General features: G+C 44.5%; 1 protein-coding gene across 2 annotated transcripts in view; it reads left to right on the top strand.

Moving 5' to 3' along the window:
* Window positions 1–20,800, top strand: part of ess2 (ess-2 splicing factor homolog) — a 61,262-nt gene that overhangs the window by 33,356 nt on the left and 7,106 nt on the right. The window contains exons 2-9 of one of the 2 annotated variants that reach the window (XM_043716170.1): window positions 5,441–5,609; window positions 5,800–5,898; window positions 6,052–6,221; window positions 6,748–6,865; window positions 8,440–8,570; window positions 9,050–9,152; window positions 15,241–15,350; window positions 16,271–16,386. In XM_043716170.1, coding sequence (XP_043572105.1) covers window positions 5,441–5,609; window positions 5,800–5,898; window positions 6,052–6,221; window positions 6,748–6,865; window positions 8,440–8,570; window positions 9,050–9,152; window positions 15,241–15,350; window positions 16,271–16,386 — 1,016 coding nt within the window. The remainder of the gene's footprint in view (window positions 1–5,440; window positions 5,610–5,799; window positions 5,899–6,051; window positions 6,222–6,747; window positions 6,866–8,439; window positions 8,571–9,049; window positions 9,153–15,240; window positions 15,351–16,270; window positions 16,387–20,800) is intronic. The other variant, XM_043716171.1, reaches the window with a different exon arrangement.

Genomic DNA, 20,800 nt, shown 5'->3' with positions numbered 1-20,800 from the left:
TATAACTAGCGCTCTCCTCCTCTCCCCCTTTCCCTTCTGGGCCTCAGAGCCGGACCTCGTGCCAGAGACCCGGTCACTGCAGCTTATCCCTGCTAGGCCTTCCCCCCCAAAAGTAGCCAAAGCGGTATACTTATTGTTGAGGGGAGCGACCGCAGGGGATCCCTGCACTGCCTGCTTCCTACCCTTCCCATCTCGAACTGTTACCCAGCTACCTCTGTTCTCTGGCGTAGCTATGTCCCTGTAGCTTCTATCTATCACCCTCTCAGCCTCTCGAATAATCCTCAGTTCATCCAACTCCAGCTCCAGTTCCCTAACTGGTTCTGTGAGGAGCTGGAGCTGGCTGCACTTCCTGCAGATGAAGTCGGCAGGAGCATCGGTGGTCACCCCTACCTCAAACATCCTGCAGGAGGAACATTCCACTGCCTGCGCTGCCATAACTCTACACTTAGTCTCCAAAACAAGAACACTGAGTAGCTTACCTGTTCAGCTGACTGAGTCCTTTTTGTTTTAGGTTAGAGGAGGAGGGAGGGTGGGAGACACGACACGTGTAGTGTCTCGGGTTCCTTCTCCACTTAAACCTCTTACCTTCCCAGAAGCCTCTGTTGACGACTTCCAGGTTCCTGCTCCTAGTTGGAAAAAAAAACACAGACTGCGAAAAGAAAAACGTTAATTTAAACTGGTCTCTGCTTACCTTCCGGCTCCCCTCTCTGTGCGCCCGCTGTCACACTGAGCAAATGTGATGCCACTGTTTAAAAAGGGAGGGAGACAAAAGCTGGGAATTATAGACCCATTAGCTTAACTTCTGCAGTGGGGAAAATGCTTGACTGTATTATCAAGGAAGAAATAGCAAGGCATCTGCATAGAAATTGTCCCATTAGACAGACACAACATGGGTTCATGAAGGACAGGTCATGCTTAACTAATCTACTGAAATTCTATGAAGACAGTACGAATACAGTGAATCCGTTGTCGTATCTAGATTTCCAAAAGGCATTCAACAAGGTGCCACACAAAAGGCTGCTGCATAAGGTAAAAGATGCAAGGTGTTACAGGCAATGTATTAGCATGGATAGAGGATAACCAACAGGAAGCAAAGAGTGGGAATTAAGTGAGTGCTTTTCTGGTTGATAATCAGTGACTAGTGGTGTACTTAGGAATCAGTGCTGGGACCGCAAGTATTCACAATTTGCATAGCTGATTTGGAGTTGACACACGTGTAGTGTGTCAAAATGAATGGTAGAGCAAAGTGTGCAGAGGACTGTGAAACTTTGAAAAAGGACGTAGTTTAAGTGAGTGAGCAAAGATCTGGCAGATGGAGTACAATGTTAATAAATGTGAAGTCATCCATTTTGGTAGGAATAACAGTAAAAAGGAGTATTAGACAATAGACAATAGGTGCAGGAGTAGGCCATTCAGCCCTTCGAGCCTGCACCGCCATTCAATATGATCATGGCTGATCATTCCTAATCAGTATCCTCTTCCTGCCTTATCTCCATAACCCTTGATTCCACTATCTTTGAGAGCTCTATCCAACTCTTTCTTAAATGAATCCAGAGACTGGGCCTCCACTGCCCTCTGGGGCAGAGCATTCCACACAGCCACCACTCTCTGGGTGAAGAAGTTTCTCCTCATCTCTGTCCTAAATGAATGCTATGAAATTGCAGCATGCTGCTTCGCAGAGGGACCTGGGTGTCCTTGTACATTCTCAGAAGGTTGGTCTGCAGGTGCAGCAGGTAATTAAGGCAGCAAATGAAATTTTGTCCTTCATTATTACAGGGATTGAGTTTAAAAGCGGGGAGGTTATGTTGCATGCAGTTTTGGTCTCCTTTCTTGAGAAAGGATGTACTGGCACTAGAAAGGGCGCAGATGAGGTTCACTGGGTTGATTCCGGAGTTGAGGGGGTTGGCTTATGAGGAGAGTTTGAGTAGAGTGGGATTATATTCATTGGAATTTAGAAAAATGAGGTGGGATCCAGTATAAACATATAAAATTATGAAGGGAGTAGATGAGGTAGAAGTAGAGAGGATGTTTCCATTGGCAAGTGAAACTGGGACAAGTTTGGTATTTTGCAAAATGAGGGGGGATCTATTAGAAATTAGATAGCCTCAGAATTAGGGGGAGCAGATTTAGGACTGTATTGAGAAGGAACTTCTTCACCCACAGGATTGTGAATCGGTGGAATTCCCTGCCTAGGGAAGTGATTGAGACTTCCTTATTGAATGTTTTTAAAGCTAAGATAATTTTTTGAACAGTAAAGGAATTAAGGGTTATGGTGAGAGGGTGGATAAGTGGAGCTGAGGCCACAGAAAGATCAGCCGTCATCTTACTGAATGGTAGAGCAGGCTCGAGGGCCAGATGGCTTACTCCTTCTCCTAATTCTTGTGTTCTTAAGTAAAACCCATCAGCAAAGGCTGAAGAGGAGGGTGCTGAAGGTGATCTGATAGGATCTTCATAATGATTTAATGAATGAGTTTGAGAGTGTAGAAGACATTTGTTAGAATGCTTTCTTGTTCTAGTTTGCCTAATAGCTTTACATTAACGCGCACACAAACTTAGTTATAACAATCCCGAATTAGGTCTTTAATGAGATCTCTTAGGTCATAGTTCATGATCCAATACGTGTTCAGTTTGAGTTGCATATCCAATAGTTACTGAGAAAACTGATAGAGCTGAGATTAACAATTCCCCAGTCCTGCTTGACTGCATCCTAGTAGATACATCGATATAAACTTTTCAACATTACTTGGAATTTGGAAAGGTTCCATCAGAGTCCAAAGTTAGACTAAGGAGAGTCAGTGGATGTGATTTATTGGATTCCCAGAAAGCTTTTGATAAGGACAATAGCTGCTAAATAAGGTAAGAGCCCGTGGTGTTAGGAGCAAGGTACTGGCATGGATAGAGGATTGGCTAACTGGCAGAATGCAGAGTGAGGATAAAAGGGTCTTTTTCAGGATGGCAGGCAGTGAATAGTGGAGTTCTGCAGGGGTCAGTGTTGAGACCACAACTATTCACATTTTAAATTAACGATGCAGATGACACAAAGGTAGGTGGAGTGACAAGTAGTGTAGAGGAAATGTGGAGGCTGCAGGAGGACTTGGACAAGCGAGGAGATGGAATGCAATGTGGGAAAATGTGACATTTTGCATTTTGGCAGGAATTAAGGTGTAGACTATTTTCTAAATGGGGAAGGCTTTGAAAAACTGAAGCACAAATGGTCTTGAAAGTCTTAGTTTAAGATTCTATTAAGGTTAACACAGGTTCAGTGGCAGTTAGGAAGGCAAGTACAATGTTAGCATTCATTTCAAGAGGGCTAGAATACAAGAGAAGAAATGTACTTTGAGGCTGCATAAGGCTGTCATCAGACTGCATTGAAATATAGTGAGCAGTTTTGGGCTCTGGATCAAAGGAAGGAGGGGGTCAAGAGCATTGTATTATTTTTTCTGAGATTCTTACACACTTGATGCAACTGCAATATGCCAATTTCTGCAAACAGGCAAAATTTTATTAAGAACTGTATAGAATAGACTTTGGAGAAACTCCTAACACTCTTCGCCATGCTCTCTGAACAAAGGAAACAGTTCTTCCTCAATACAAAATCTTTACATCACAGTTAGTAATGCCCACAAGTAAACCCCAGCCACTCCCTCACAGTCACATGCCACTCGACACAATGCAGTGACCACATCATTTCGAGAAACAATATAATGTAAATCATTCCTTCATGGTCAAATCTGTTGCAAATCGTTTTTTTTTTAACTACAGGGAGTAGTCAAAACTCCAACTGTAATATTCTTATTGATTTTTGTGGAGGGGATAAAAATGTAAATGGTAGGAGATGACTATGTAAATGGCTTTTGAATAATTAGAGCATGGCCATGTAAATGGCTCTGAATGCCAAGAGATGGGAATGTAAATTCCTTACAATCTACCAGTAAGTCAGAGGCATCCCACCGTGGCCTCGGGATATCCAGGTTCCTACAGGTCAGCAGAGCAAATTAACCCTTTAATATCTCAAGAGGAGATTTACAAAAGAGGATAAAGGACTTGTCATATGAGGGACGGTTGAGGACTTTCATCTGTACTCGATAGAGTTTAGAAGGATGGGGTGGGGGAGGTCTCATTGAAATTTACAGAATACTGAAAAGCCTGGATAGAATCGACACGGAGAAGATGTTTCCACAATTAGTAGAGACTAGGACCCAAGAGCACAGCCTCAGAGTGAAGGGACGATCCTTCAGAACTGAGATGAAGGGGAATTTCTTCAGCAAGAAGGCAGTGTATCTATGTAACTCATTGCTGCAGAAGGCTGTGGAAGACAAGTCATTGAGTTTCTTAATTGGTAAGGCGACCAAGGGTTACAAGGAAAAGGCAGGTGAGTGGTGTTGAGAAGCTTATTGGCTGTGATCTGATGGTGGAACAGACTCATTGGGCTGAATGGTCTGATTCTGCTGCTCTATCTTTATGGGGAGAGGTGAACTACTGAGATAGGACTGCCATTGAGTGTGGGGGAATGAGGGCTGTCATGGGTAGAGAGATGTTGAGGGATGAAGATCCTTTGTAAAGGAGAGACAAAGACTGCCAAGGTGATAGTGAGAGGATGTAGCAGGAAAATAGATTTTAAACCCTTCAACAAAGGACTGACAGCTAAATGGGAACCAGGAAAACTGAGTTAATGAGTTCTGTGCAAAACCATGTGGAGTCCCAAGCTTAAGGCCGCTTGAGTCAGGAACTATGATAGAGGGAAAATATAATGGATGCTATTTTAATGAACAATTGGGCTACTTATTATTGAATAGTTTTATTCCATAAAGATTTGCATTTACATGTTATCACGTCTCCAAGGGGCTCACTAAGAATTACTTGAAGTGCAGTGTCTGTGTTAGAGACAAATATGCAACTGTGATCTCTCCACTCCATGGAACCAGTGTTTAGGGTGATGGCGTTTTGTTTATAGAAGCTCATGTTAACTGCTTCTAACATTGTTTCTAACGTTATACTGTTGCCCCCTGCCAATTCAAAATCTGTGATGTCTGAGATTTCAAAACTTTCCTTGTTTATTGTGGTTTTAATTTTCATGGAGTGTTGCTAATTGAGTGCGTTGATAAATTCTTCTAATACTGCTTCTATGCCAGTCTATATACTTCATATGTCAACACAAATACACGATATTGTCACTTTGTGACTGCATCTTCTAATAAAGGCTTTAAATGAAAATGGGGGAAAAAAGCTGCTAAAAAACAAAAAAAACCTCTGAAAATCAATTGCAACTCTGAGAAAATCTCAGAAGAAGCACTTGGCAAACAAAATTATTCCAATTTCTGGTTGAGTGATCTTTGTGAATTAGCATCCAATCCCCAATCTCTGTACTTACTCCATAATCCTTCAATATTATCATTTGCCTGTGTTCTATATCCACTGAATCTTGCACTTTATCCACCAGAATTTGGAGGAAATTATCCAACGAGACTTTTTTCCTGATGTGGAAAAGTTACGTGCTCAGAGAGAGTATTTGGAGGCTGAAGAGAATGGCGACATGGAAAAGATGCGTGAAATAACGATAAAATATGGTTCATCACTGCGCAAACCAAACTCCGGGACTCCTGCAGCTTGTAAGTGAAGATATTGTCAGTTTGTGGCTCAGTAGTAACAAATATTTCTCCACTACCTTTTTAAAAGATGCAGTGTTTCACTTTTATCACACAGGACGAGCACATGGCTCTCACACTGCACAGGGGTGGGGGCATGGTGAGTGTGTCACTGGAGATCAAACTCTACTGTTATTGTTCTGGTCTCTTGCAGATGTCACGCCTGCTACTTTTGAAACTCCAGAGGTTGTTGCAGGATCTCCATCATCACGGAATAAAGCCTGTCAAGACGGAATGCCAAGAGCTGATGAAGGTGGTTCTCCTAATGTGGCATGCATGTCTCTTTAATAATTAGAAACTGTTCTTTCCTATTGGGTGGTAATAAAGGAATCATGGTGCATTAAAGTGCTAAGCTCAGTGCCCATATCCACCTTAGAGTGACAGGAATTGCTCTGTTTCTTTCCAGGAGAGAAGGACAGGAAGAAGGAAGAGAAAGAGCTTCCGACCCTGGATACTTTCCTGGGCAGAAGCACGAGTGAGGACAATGCCTCCTTCAATCAGATCATCGAGATTGCTGAAGAGAGGAACAGAATCAAACATGTGTGGCTGTATGATGCTGAGGAAAAATCAAAGCAGGTATGACCACTTGTCCTGTTTTAATTGCATACCCTATTCTCTTTGCTCAGCTTATGGATGCCTCAACGTAGGCAACAAGATCTCTGGTAAATTAGTAGGTGGTAATGGGAGTTGCAGACCAGTGGTGTTGCCTCTTCATGAACAGAAACCACCGTGTCCAACACTGTGCCTTCCACACTTGTCTGAGGGATGTTGGTTCAGTTTATCTTGATTTCCCCCACAGCAAGGCATGTTGCTTCAGTTGTGCAGAAGCCTGACTTTTCAAAGTTTTAAACAGGCCTGGAATAAACAGACTGCCTCCTGTGATTATACCAATAATATATGTACCTAGAATCTGTCAGTGGCGATGGAGCTGAGGGCAACTCGGGTATGGGAGATACCATCTTTTTGCTACATGGTTACCTGAAATGTAACTGGGCAACCCACCCCCCTGGCCCCCAAGTGTCGCAGTGTAATGCGGGATTGTACACTGGTCTCTCGTCTATCACTTATCCAAGAATGTCTGTGTCATGGTTTCTTGTTACAGCACCATGAAGAAATGCTGGCACTGCCATCATCCAAGTTCCATGCCATCACAGCTGGAAAAGCAGGCGTGGAGACCTGGGAGTATAAAGCCAAGAATGATCTGATGTATTACCCGGAAGGTAAGAAGCAGACTGATGCCTCATTCATTCATCCTGCCTAGTGTGGATGTTGCTATCCTGTTGAGTTGCTCTGGGTGCTGATGCCCACCAGTATAGCAATGAGGTCATAGGACAGTCTCAGAATGGAGAGGGAGTCACACTGAATATTGGTGTATGATTGGATGAACATTTTGTCATTTGATAGTTACTGGACGGAGGAACAATGCCACTGTCATTGTCGGTACTGACTGAGAGAGAGATAATACTGATGTAGGTCAGGAAAAATATCCTGAGCGGTCAGAGACTTGACAGAATATAGGAGCAACAGAGCTTTGCTGAGACACTTGGAGGGAGAAAGGTGTAAGTCAAGGAAGAAAAGTGAAACCCCTTCCCGCTGACCAGAATGATTCAGTACATGCAGTTTGACAGTATTGCTGTTTCCAAGCAAAGTGGCAATATAAAATGAAAGTGAGAAAGGACTGGTCTTGGTGCATTAGTGATCATTTGCCAACAGCCCTGCCTCACTGTACCTCAGATGGTTTTGCATATTGTATATTTTGAAAGTTGCTTAAGTTTCTTGCAGTTGTGAATAAAACCTGAATGATACCCTGAAATGAGAAGACTGGTGTTACTGAGGGGTGGAGTACTAAGGAACACAGGAGACATTGATCGTCATAGGGCCATGCTCTGAATACAGTTCAGTAGGGAGAGGAGAGGAGGGTGGTTACCAGTTGTCCAATGGTCTTGATTAACTCCTTGTCGTAAATGAGCCCAGGGTATGTCGCCTTCCACCTCAGTTGGAGAACAGTTCTTGGAACTGTAACTGTCACACATGAATATATTTATAACTCCCTCCCAACAGCCCTATGGATACAGCTACCACCATGTGGACTGCAACAGCTCAATGAGATCACTCACCATTGCCTTCTGAAAGGTAATTAGGGGTCGATAGTAAATACTGGTCTTACCAGCAAAACCCACTTCCCACAAATGAATTTAAAAAGGTGTGGTGTAACAAAATGGGTGTATAGTATTTCCATTGTTTCCCAGCCTTATTGCATCACCTGATCTATAACAGGAGTGCTACCACTTAAAGTGGAATGAAACTTCCAGCTTTTGTGATTGGGTGCTGAAGGCTTGGCAAGGTCTGTTGTCCAGGCTGCATGCTGTGTTTCTGTAAAGCCAAATCCTGTGCTTTGTGGACTCTGGTGGTGAATTTCCCAACCTGCTCCATTCATTCACTCAGTTTGAGCAGTGGACTAATATGATCAGATCTGCCAGATAACAAAGCTGCAAAGTGTCCTGAGCTGGACAATCTGACTGCAGCCTTTTCTTATTCTTTCACAGGATGTGGGCTTCACTGGCTGGGCCAGCATTTATTGGCCACACCTAATTGCCCTGGAAAAGCTAGTGGAAAGTTGCCTGTGATTTGTTTTAGCTTGGATTCCACTGCCGTGCTTCCCATGATGGAGTCTGGACAGTCCTTCTCCCATGCAGCCATGGGACTGAGGAGAAGGTCTTTTTCCTATGCTCCCCCCTGACACCAACTGCTTCCCACTTCACATGCTGACTGCTGCAGTCTGTTTGTTTTGCAGGAGTGAAGGATGATGAGCTCTTCAAGAAACCTCGTGAGGTAGTTCACAAAAATACCCGTTTCCAAGGTGATCCATTTAGTCGAGCCCTGAGCAAGTCCCAGCTACAGCAAGCAGCCGCTCTCAATGCACAGGTATATAAATCAACCCTTTTTCAATGTTAGACCCCTCCACTATGTAGCTTTTCCAGTAACTCACCATAATTACCACCTCTAGTAGGTGCCTGCACCCAACTCCTAACTTTCTCCTTCACTTTCCTCCTCCTCCAATGGTCCTCAGTGCCTCAGCCCTTGGCTGCCTGAGTTCTGATTCTTGTGTAAAGCATAAATTGTAAAGAAATGGGTTGGAGATTCATATCTGTGGCCAGTCAGGGACAGAAATCACAGGCCTTAGTGCTGCTCCAAGCCCAGGATCCCTTTCCTGGCTCCCAAGAGCAGCGAGCTCCCTGGGGCCTGATTATTGAATTTCGGTCTAGCCCTCACCCCATGACACAGGCCATAGTCTGAGTGTCACGTGGAGCAGTGTCTCGTTTACTGTAGGAGTTCCTTGAGCTAGGATATCCCTGTTATGGCTGTGTGTTCACTGACTGACAGTTACTACTTTTATTTTGAAGTTTAAACAGGGCAAAGTAGGGCCTGATGGGAAGGAGCTTATCCCGCAGGATTCGCCCAAAGTCAATGGCTATGGTTTTGTACGGACTCCTTCACCGGCGCCAGGTAAGAACCAATATGTTGCCAATTTCACAGAAGGGGGATGGCCGGTGGAGTTTAATCTAGATAAATGTGAGGTGCTGCATTTTGGAAAGGCAAATCAGGGCAGTTATACACCTTAATGGTAAGGTCCTGGGGAGTGTTGCTGAACAAAGAGACCTTTGAGTGCAAGTTCAAGTGAAAGTGGAATCACAGGAAGGTTGGGGGATAATGAAAAGGTCATTTGGTATGCTTGCCTTTATTGGTCAGTGCATTGAGTATCGGAGTTGGGAGGTTATGTTGCGGCTGTACAGGACATTGGTTAGGCCACTTTTGGAATAATGTGTGCAGTTCTGTTCTCCCTACTACAGGAGTGACGTTGGGAAACTTGAAAGGGTTCAGAAAAGATTTACAAGGATGTTGCCAGGTTGGAGGATTTGAGCTGTAGGGAGAGGCTGAATAGGATGGGGCTGTTTTCCCTGGAGCGTCAGAGGCTGAGGGTGACCTCATAGAGGTTTATAAAATCATGAGGGGCATGGATAGGATAAATAAACAAGATCTTTTCCCTAGAGTGGGGGAATCCAAAACTAAAGGGAAAGATTTAAAAGGGACCTAAGGGACAACTTTATCATGCAGAGGGTGGTGTATGCATAGAATGAGCTGCTAGAAGAAGTCATGGAGGCTGGTACAATTGCAACACTTAAAGAGCATCTGGATGGGTATATAAATAGGAAGGGTTTAGAAGGATATGGGCCAAATGCTGGCAAATGGACCTAGATTTATTAGGATATCTGGCCGGCTTGGACAATTTAGACCAAATGGTCTTTTTCCGTGCTGTACACCCTTATGACTCTTTGACTGAGGGCCCCTCATACTTCACTCAGATGCTCTAGAAGACTTCACTGGAAGTGCAGTTATTATTACATGGACATGGATGACAACAAGATCCTGTACGCAGCAAACAAATGATTGCTTGAGTACTGTACTCTGCCTTGGACATGACTGAAATGTTAAAACGCAAATCCAGGAAACACTTTACACAGTTGTCAGGGGAACATATATGTCTACTTGAACAGGAATTTTAGGTCTTCTGGTCTCCTGTAGGACTCAGTCTGACAGCACAATATCCCTCAAAACAAGCCCTCTCACAGTGCGGTGCTCCCTCAGCATTGACCCTCCAACATTGCCTTGGTTCTGCATAATCTTTTGGTCTGCGTTTTGTGCTCAAGTATTGAAACTTGAACAATGGCCATCTTCCGATGAGTCAGTATGCTCAGGAGCAGAGAGTGCCTGCCAAAAATAGTGTGTGTGTAGCAGTAATTTGTAACCAGCTAGATATTTATTATCAACCTGTTCAGACACGTTATGACCCACACAGCTAGAGCAGTGGGGTTTTAACCTTGGCCTCCTAGCCCTGAGGCAGGGACACGATAACTGTGCTACAACAGCCCTCTGCCACCAGTTTTCTTTTTTTTTGTAAAAGCCATCACCAAATCACCCAAATAATCTACTAAACAATTAATTAATAAGCAATGTCTCCCAGAGGCACTCCAACAATTACAAAAGTGAAGGAAGGACAGGAAGAGAGGGAGGGCCTAAATGAAAATGGAGTTTCGGGGAGCAATAATGCACTCCAGCTGCTGTTGTGTCCCCCTCTCTCTAAATACCTCTTGAGTGTTGATGGAGTCCATGTCTCTCACTCTGAGGACTTCTCGGCATGGACATAGCCACAAAAGAGGGGCAGGAAGTTGGGAATTAGGACCTCCTCCATGTTTTACTGTTAATTCAGCCAGACCCAAGGGGAGATGCATGCAGAGTGCATCTGACTTGCTTGGCTCCCTACTGGGTGCCCAAGGATCAGGAGAATGGGGCTGAAGTGCCAACTAACACATCAGTAACAGGTTTTTTAAATAATTAAGCATAGTGAAATATTCCATAACCAATATACATGTCATCAGACCCCACAGCATGACAAAGTAAGCAGTTGGGCTTGGAATCGGTGAGCCACCTTAATCTGCAGTTACACGGGACTGCTATATGCAACATCCTTTACCGTAACTCCTTGATGGAAAATGGGAGGACTCCTGCGTTGATACAGTTCACTGGGCACCCTCCATTTGGTGCTCGATGTTGGGTCCAAGCATTGCCATCTGCAGGCAATGGAAGGCATTGGCGGTGAGCTGGATGCCCACCCCACTCTGTTTACCAACTCCTGCAGTAGCATCCAGTCCAGCCCCCTGCCACCCTGCACATAGAGCATAGAACAGTACAGACCCTTCGACCCTCGATGTTGTGCAGACCTTTTATGCCTCCCATCATCTTGTACAGTTCTATCAAGTGACCTCTCATCCTTCTTTCTCCAGTGAGAAAAGCCCTAGCACCCTCCGCCTTTCTTCATAAGATATGCCCTCCAGTCCAGGTAGCATCCTGGTAAATCTCCTCTGCACCCTCTCTAAAGCTTCCACATCCTTTCTATAATGGGATAACCAGAACTGAACACAATATTCCAAGTGTGGTCTAACTAGGGTTTTGTAGAGCTAATGTAGAACCTCGCAGCTCTTAAACTCAATCCCCCCTGTTAATGAAGGCCAACACACCATACGCCTTCTTGACAACCCAATCAACTTGGGTGGCAACTTTGAGGGATCTGTGGACGTTGACACCAAGATACCGCTTTTACTCCACACTGCCAAGAATCTCACCTTTAACCCTGTATTCAGCATTCAAATTTGACCTTCCAAAATGAATCAATTCACATTTTTCTAGGTTGTCTACATATTGTGTCCGGAAACCCTCAAGAGAGAAAAAAAAATATGTAGACAGGCCAACAAGAGGTGAGGCCATACTGGATTTGGTTCTGGGTAACGAACCAGGCCAGGTGTTAGAATTAGAGGTAGGTGAGCACTTTGGGGATAGTGACCATAATTCGGTGACTTTTACTCTTGTGATGGAGAGGGATAAGTGTGTACTACAGGGCAAGAATTATAGCTGGGGTAAGGGAAATTATGATGCGGTGAGGCATGACTTAGGATGTGTGGCTTGGAAAAGTAGACTCCAAGGCCGAGGGCCAAAGGGCCTGTACTGCGCTGTATTCTTCTATGTTCTATGTACTCAGTTTGCCACTTCTCACACCAGCCTTCATGCTGTCAATGTCCCTTTGTAACCACAACAGCCCACCACGCTATCCATAACTCCACCGATTTTCTTGTCATTGGCAAATTTACTAACCCATCCTTTCATTTTCTCATCCAAGTCATTTATAAAAAAAAACAGAGGTCCAAGAACAGATCGCTGCGGGACACCACTGGTCATCGAACACCAGGCTGAATACTTTCCATCTACAACCACCCTCTGTCTTCTATGGGGCAGCCAATTCTGTATCCACATAGCCAAATTTCCATATATCCCATGCCTCCTTACTTTCTGAATTAACTTACCATGGGGAACCTTATCAAATACCTTGCGAAAATCCGTATGCACCACATCCACTGCTCTACCTTCATCAGTGTGTTTTGTCACATCCTGAAAGAATTCAATAAGGCTTGTGAGGCATGACCAAATAATCATAAATCCTGTCTCTCAGAATCCTCTTCAATAATTTGCCCACCACTGACGTAAGACTGTCTGGTCTGTAATTCCCAGGGTTACCCCAATTCCCTTTCTTGAACAAGTGAATAACATTTGCCACCTTCCAATCATCTGGTACTACTCCAGTGGAAGTGAGGATGCAAAGATCATCACCAAAGGTGCAGCAGTTTCTTTCCTTGCTTCCTGTAGTAACCTAGGGTATATCCCGTCTGGCCAAGGGGACTTATCTATCCTCATGTTCAAAATTTCCAGCACATCCTTCTCCTTAACATCAACCTATTTGAGAGTATTAGTCTGTTTCACACTGTCGTCACAAACAGGTCCCTCTCACTGGTGAAGACTGAAGCAGAGTATTCATTAAGGACCTCCCCGACCTCCTTCAACTCCAGGTACAAGTTTCCTCCACTATCCCTGATAGCCTCACACTGGCCATCTTCTTGTTCTTCACATAAGTGTAGAATGTCTTGGGGTTTTCCTTAATCCTACCTCAAGCTTAAGTAAGCTTCCTTCTTCCTCTTGAGTAGATGTTCTATATCTCTTATCATCCAAGGTTCCTTCACACTACCAGCCCTTCCTTGCCTTCCAGCACATGCAGCAAATGCTCCCTAAACAACCTCCACGTTCCTGATTCTGATCAGTCCCGCAGCCACGTCCATCCCTTCCACCAGACACTCAAACTTGTGATGAAGGAGGTGCTGATTCCTGATCAGTGGTTCTCTGATGATTGCTGCCTTTCCTGGTGGTGGGAAGGTCTGAGTCGATCATGTTCCAGATATTGATCAGGTTTGGTAGTATAGGTAGTATCTCGAGGGAGAGCCTAAACAGGAGCAGCATATTATAATTGAGGAGAAAATTATTGCAGATGCTGAAATCTGTACTGAAAACACAATGCTGGAGATCACAGCAGGTCAAGCAGCATCCATGGCGAGAGAACAAGCTAACGTTTTGAATCTAAATAACTCAAAAGAAATGCATTGCCAGGGAAGAGGTCCAATGTAAAGGTATCTGTGCAGGGTCCAAGTGTGACAGTGCTGTCACTTTAAAAAAGTTATTTTGTTCTTTGTCTTTTTTTTCAAGAGTAGTCATAAAGGCAGAGGTGAAGAAATTTCTAGTTTAACACTGGCAGGATAGTGGTCAGTTCTCCCAGTTCAGATTTTTTTCTCGTTTGGTTTAGCTGTGGCAGTTACAAGATGCTCGTGTCCAGGAAAAGGTTGCAGCTACAGCAGATGATTCCTGACTGACTTTTCTCTCTGAAATCACTTGGAAAGTTGTTCTCCCCTGTCGGCAGAACCTGTGTTAAATTTACTTTGATGCCAAGGGTTGTGTTTATGGGATGTTACTGGATTGGAACGGCTCCTTAGTTAAGTTTTTGTAAGGGTTGGTTAAGTTTTCCAATAATTAAGTTATTCTAAATTCCATTTTCTTTTGTTTGTGTTTCAACTGTTGTGTTTAAATAACTTATGTTTTGCTTAAAACGGAGTGGTTTGACCAGCTGCATCACACGTGGAATAGCCACTTCACATCTGCTTTTAAAATAAGAAAAATGTTGGGTCATGGCTACCTTTTTAAAATATTTTGAGGGGGGTATAGCCTGGTCCATAACATGAGGTGCACCAGCAACTGATGGCTCTCCTTAATGAGCAGACTCCAAACGTTTGCAGCGATCCAGTGCACCACCTTGTCCCAGAAAAAGTTGACCAACAACTTCCGAATTTTTGTGACAGAGTCGGGGGAGAGGTCAAAGGTACCAGCTGGTACCACAGCATTGTGGCCACCAGTTGGCTTATGCACAACACTCAACCCCTGTTAAGGTAAGAAACTGAAAGAATTGTGGATGCTGTAAATCAGAAGCAAAAGCAGGAATTGCTGGAAAAGCTGAGCAAATCTAGCAGCATCTGTGGGGAGAAATCAGAGTTATTTTTCAGGTCAAGTGATCCTCCATCAGAACTGTAAGACAGCATTTGCAGCAGTCCTGTCCAGCTGCCGAAGCAAGCTGTGACTCATGTGGATCCTGTGTTGAAACTTTATTGCTGGAACAGCACAGCAGGTCAGGCAGCATCCAGGGAACAGGAGATTCGACGTTTCGGGCACAGGCCCTTCCTCAGGAATCCTGAGGAAGGGCCTGTGCCCGAAACGTCGAATCTCCTGTTCCCTGGATGCTGCCTGACCTGCTGTGCTGTTCCAGCAATAAAGTTTCAACTTTGATCTCCAGGATCTGCAGACCTCACTTTCTCCATGTGGATCCTGTGGCCTAGCAATTTCTATCAAGTACCACAGTTAACTTTGAATTTGTGTCCTGAGAGTTTTACCCCAGCCTCTATGCTTAATCCAGCAACATTACCTTTATACCATTTCCTTTGCCTGAATGTAGTTATTTAATCAATCTGTTCAGACATAACATCCCCAGGGCAGGTGGGACTTGATCCAGGGCCTTCTGGCCCAGAGATTGGGAAACCATGTCTGCACCACAAAATACATTTTGTAACCAAGCATGAAAGGCTATTGATTGCATCTTGTGTACCTGTAGGTGTGAATGACTCCCCAATGATGACGTGGGGTGAGATTGAAGGCACTCCATTCCGTCTGGAGAGCTCAGAAAGTCCTCCTGTGGACAGGACGCCAGGACCAGCATTTAAGGTAAATAGAATAGACCAGGCGGGGGGGCCTGCAGTCAGGACAGACAATCCTTCATCCCATATCCCCTATTGGCCTGCTCTAGGACATGGACCTTCACTGTCTGACACCTTCTGAGACTGACCCCTTCACAGCTGGACACTCTCAGACTGATCCTTCACACAGTCTGACCCCCACCCTCCTCACAGTCCGACACACTCACCTCACAATCTGACCTCCTCACCTCGCAATCCAACCTTCCCCTCGCAGTACGACCCCCTTTGCAATCTGACAGCCCCTCACCACCTCACGACCCAACACCCAACCCCCCCTTCCCACTCCAAAATCCACCCCCTCTGACAGCAACACCCTTTTAGTCTGACACATGAGCTCTGCAGTTTTGTGCAGTCTGACTGGTTACTGTTATAATAAAAGCAAACAAAAACGAAAGTATGTAGTTTTCAGAATAGACAATTATCTATCTGATGCATTTGCTCCATTTTTCCTGTGGTGTTGCTCAAGTTTTTATGTGTCTCCAGCAATTTGGTTTTATTTATTTCAAATTGCTCTCAGTTGCTTTATTATTGCTCCTGTATGAGGTGATGTGAATATATTGAGATTGGAGTTTCATTGTTTCAATGTGTTGGTAATGGAGCCCAGTTTCCCTTCAGCTTCCCCTAAGTAGATTGATGTCAAAGCTGGTATGATCAGTGTGAGCTGTGACAGCTTTGCCATCCGTCATAATATTGAAAGCTGAGACTTGTCTCCAAACAGTTGGCCTTTGAACTTTGTAGCAGGTGGATTCTCTCTCTGGTGAACTGTGGCTGAGCTTTTCTAGGGTACTGACATTGACAAGAATAATGAACCAGCCACTTCAAGAAACTATCTATTTAATTACTGTGATTAGTTTCCCTCTGACCCAGAGTGTCTCTCCTTCTGACCAGATTCTCGAACCAGGCCGCAGAGAGAGGCTAGGCCTAAAAATGGTCAATGAGGTCGCTGCCAAGAACAGAACCAAGAAGCAGGAAGCTTTGCGAAAGGCCACACAGAGTCTGGCCAGGTGAGACTGACCATGCACAAACAGTTACAGCTGGTGCCTTGTGCCTTGGCCCAGGGTCGGCCAGGCTTATTGTGTGCTGCAGGCAAGGTCACTGATTGTACCAATGGACTGTTTACTACTGTTAGATTCAGTCCTCGTGAGAGTCGGGAAACATGTCCTCAGACCATCAGAGCACTGGGCCACTTTATACTGTGGGCGATGTAAGAGGGAGTTACATTCAGCAATGTCCTGCTGGCAAGATTTGAAACACATTCAACAGAATGCCAGTGGGCACATCATGCTCAACACATTTCCAAGTGGCTGCTGGTAGGACATTGTTTACCAGAGCACTTTAATAATTTTAATGCTGTGAAGTATTTTCGATTGGTGAATTGGAGTCTCAGAATTATTACAATGCAGGAGGAGGTCAGGACCCATCATATCTCTGAACACTTTGGATTTTTCCCTTTAATAAAATGCATTGTTTCTTTTCATAATAATCTAATGCACTTCCAGGCAGTGCATTCTCGAGTCCAACCATTCAGTGTGCAAAAACGTTTTTTCTGACTTTGCATTGCTTTTCTTGCAGTTTACTTTAAATGTGAACCCTCTGATTCTCCATCCTCTTACAAGTGGGAACAGTATATTTCTATTTACTCTATCCGACCTTTCAAGATTTTGAAAGTTTCTATCAAAATTCTGCTCAACTTTCTTCTGTCAAGAAAACAGTTCCAAATTCTACAAGTTACCTCATAACTGAGGTTTCTCACTGATGGACTGTTGAGGCAAGATTGTGGGAGTGTGATGATCTGCTGAGCTGAGTTTGAATTGCTGTGAACTACCACTGTGAGCATTGCATACCTGTGTGAAAAGAGTGAAACCCAGGCTAGCCTATAATGCACTCTGCAGTCAAATAGTCTGCTTTACCCTCACCATTTAGAAACAGTCCTTGAAACTTTTGAGTTGTACACAGTACAAACTGGGATACCAAGGGAGTCTAAAAATAGCAAAAGTAGTCCATTTAGGTCTTCAATCCCATTCTACTGTCCAGTGAGATCATAGATCATAGCGATGTACAGTATGCAAACAGACTCTTTAACAGACTCTTTGGTCCAACTCCTCCATGCTGGCCAGATATTCTAACCTGAACTAGTCCTATTTGTCAGCATTTGGCCCATTTCCCTGTTGACCCTTCCTATTCACATAGCTATCCAAATGCCTTTTAAATGCTGTAATTGTACCAGCCTCTACCACTTTCTCTGGCAGCTCATTCCATACACGCACCACCCTCTGCGTGAAGACGTTGCCCCTCCGGTCTCTTTTTAAATATTTCCCCTCTCACCCTAAACCTATGCCTTCTAGTTTTGAACTCCCCCACCCCAGGTCACCCCTCAGCCTCCGACAATCCAGGGAGAACAGCCCCAGCCTATTCAGCATCTCCTTGTAGCTCAGATCCTGTAGGTCAGATGGGCAGCATGGAGGCTCAGTGATTAGCACTGCTGTCTCATAGCACCAGGGTTCCATGTTCGATTCCAGTCTTGGGTGACTGTCTATGTGGAGTTTGCACATTCTCCCCATGTCTGCTTGGGTTTCCTCCAGGTGCTCCGATCTCCTTCCACAGTCCAAGGCCATGCTAAATTGTCCAGAGTGTTAGGTGCATCATTCAGAGGGAAATGGATCTGGGTGGGTTACTCTTCGGAGGGTCAGTGTGGACTGGTTGGGCTGAGGGGATGTAACTGTAGAGAATCTAATCTAATCTAATCTAATCCTCCAACCCTGGCAACACAATTGTAAATCTTTTCTGAACCCTTTCAAATTTCACAACTTGAGGGAATCCAGAATTGCACATAATATTCCAAAGGTGGCCTAACCAATGTCCTGTTCAGCGACAACATGACTTCCCAACTCCTGTACTCAATGCTCTGACCAATAAAGGAAAGCATACCAAATCACTATCCTATCGACCTGCGACTCTACTTTCAAGGAGCGATGAATCTGCACTCTAAAGTCTTTGTTCAGCAACACTACCCAGGATCTTACCATTTAAGTGTGTAAATCCTGCTCTGATTTGCCTTTTCAAAATGCAGCACCTCACATGTATTAAATTAAACTCCATCTGCCACTCCTCGGCAGATTGGTCCATCTAATCAAGATCCCGTTGGAATCTGAGGTAAACTTCACTATCTCCTACACCTCCAATTTTGGTGTCATTTGCAAACTTACTAACTGTACCTCCTATGTTCACATCCAAATCATTTATATAAATGACAAAAAGCAGTGGACTCAGCACCGATCTTTGTGGCACTCCACTGGTCACAGGCCTCCAGTCTGAAAAGCAACTTTCGACCACTACCCTCTGTCTTCTCCCTTTGAGCCAGTTCTGCATCCAAATGGCAAGTTCTCCCTGTATTCCATGTGATCTAACCTTGCTAACCAGTCTACCAGGAGGAACTTTGTCGAATACCTTACTGAAGTCCATACCGATCACGTCCACCGCTCTGACCTCATCAATTCTCTTCGTTACTTCTTCAAAAAACTAAGTCAAGTTAGTGAGACACGATTTCTCACAGACAGAGCCATACTGACTATCCCTAATCAGTCCTTGCCTTTCCAATCCTGTTCCTCAGGATTCCTTCCAGCAAACTTGCCTACCACTGATGTCAGGCTCACCGGTCCATAGTTCCATGGCTTTTCCTTACCAGCTTTCATAAATAAAGCATTCAGCACTACCACCTTTGTAATATGGGCATTTTTCAAGATGTCACCGTCTATTTTCCCACATGCTATATCTTCTGTGTCTTCCTCCACAGTAAACACTGATGCAAAATACTCATTTGGTATTTCTCCAACCTCCTGTAGTTCCACGCATAGGGTGCCTTGCTCATTTTTAGATGAGATTCCCTACAGTATGGAAACAGGCCATTTGGATCAACAAGTCCACACCTGACCCATTTCCCTCTGACTAATGCACCTAACACTATGGGCAATTTAGCATGGCCAATTCACCTAACCTGCACATCTTTGGACTGTGGGAGGAAACCGGAGCACTCAGAGGAAACCCATGCAGACACGGGGAGAATGTGCAAACTCCACACAGACAGTTGCATGAGGCTGGAATTGAACCTGGGTCCCTGGCGCTGTGAGGCAGCAGTGCTAACCAGTGAGCCACCTGCCGCCCCAAAAGATATTGAAAAGAAACAAGGCCTGGTGAAAAGGGACCTTTTGAGTCTCTCAGGCAGCTCAAGTCAATCCAATGAACCGATGTAAGACAAATTTGTCAGCCATTACATGTACTATGACTAGACCAATATATCAGAACATCACACTTTGCAGATTATCCACCTCAGATTTTTTTTTTTGCAGAAGGAAGGGAATATTGTTCCTCTGCAGCCCTTAAAAAGGTTAATTAAGTCATAAGACTAACAGAAATCAAAGTATAAATCAGGTAACAATCCATATTGCAGTAGTACCATGGAAAGTTAACTTGAAGCTGGACCTCAGGGGCCCTGTTCCGTCCCTTGTTTACCCTTTGGTCCTTAATGTATTTATAGAATCCCTTTGGATTCTCTTTACCCTTATTTGCCAAAGCTATCTCCTGTCCCATTTCTGTCATCCTGATTTCCCTTTTGGAAGTATACTCCTACTGCCTTTATACTCTTAAGGATTCTTTCATTCAATCTATCTTGTCTATACCTGACATATGCTTCCTTCTTTTCCTTAACTAAAACCTCAATTTCTTTAGTCATCCAGCATTCCCTACACCTACCAGCCTTGCCTTTCACTCTAACAGGAATGTACTGTGTCTCGACTCTCATTACCTCATTTCTGAAGGCTTCCCATTTTCCAGCCGTTCCTTTACCTGCGAACATTTGCCCCCAGTCAGCTTTTGAAAGTTCTTGCCTAATACCGTCAAAATTGGCCTTCCTCCAGTTCAGAACTTCAACTTTTAGAGCAGGTCTATCCTTTTCCATCACTATTTTAAAGCTAATAGCATTGTGATCGCTGGCCCCAAAGTTCTCCTGCACTGACACCTCAGTCACCTGCCCTGTTGAAACAGTCTCTGCCCCTGTATAATACCCACTGCCCAACCCAAAGTCAAACCCAAAGTATCTCCCCCACACATTGATTGCTTCACTCTGCCCACCACCCGATAACACAGTTCCGCTGTCTCCTCTTGCCCCCTCCCTGCGCTTGGATCAATTCCACCCCACCCCAACTACCATCTCTCTCTCTCGCCCTGATCCCCATCAAGCCTCTCTCTCTGTTCTCTGTCTCTCTGACCCTATTTTCTCTCGCGCTCTCTCTCTCGCGATGTCTCTTGTTCTCTCTCATTTACGTTTTCGCTCTCGCTGTCTCATGCTTTCGTGCTCTCGCGCTCTCTCTGGATTTCTCTCTCTCGCTGTCACTGGTTTTCTGTCTCTTTCTGCACCCACCC

Source organism: Chiloscyllium plagiosum, chromosome 25, assembly GCF_004010195.1.
Source record: "Chiloscyllium plagiosum isolate BGI_BamShark_2017 chromosome 25, ASM401019v2, whole genome shotgun sequence".
Classification (NCBI taxonomy): Eukaryota; Metazoa; Chordata; class Chondrichthyes; order Orectolobiformes; family Hemiscylliidae; genus Chiloscyllium; species Chiloscyllium plagiosum.
This window is presented reverse-complemented; position numbering and strand designations above follow the sequence as displayed.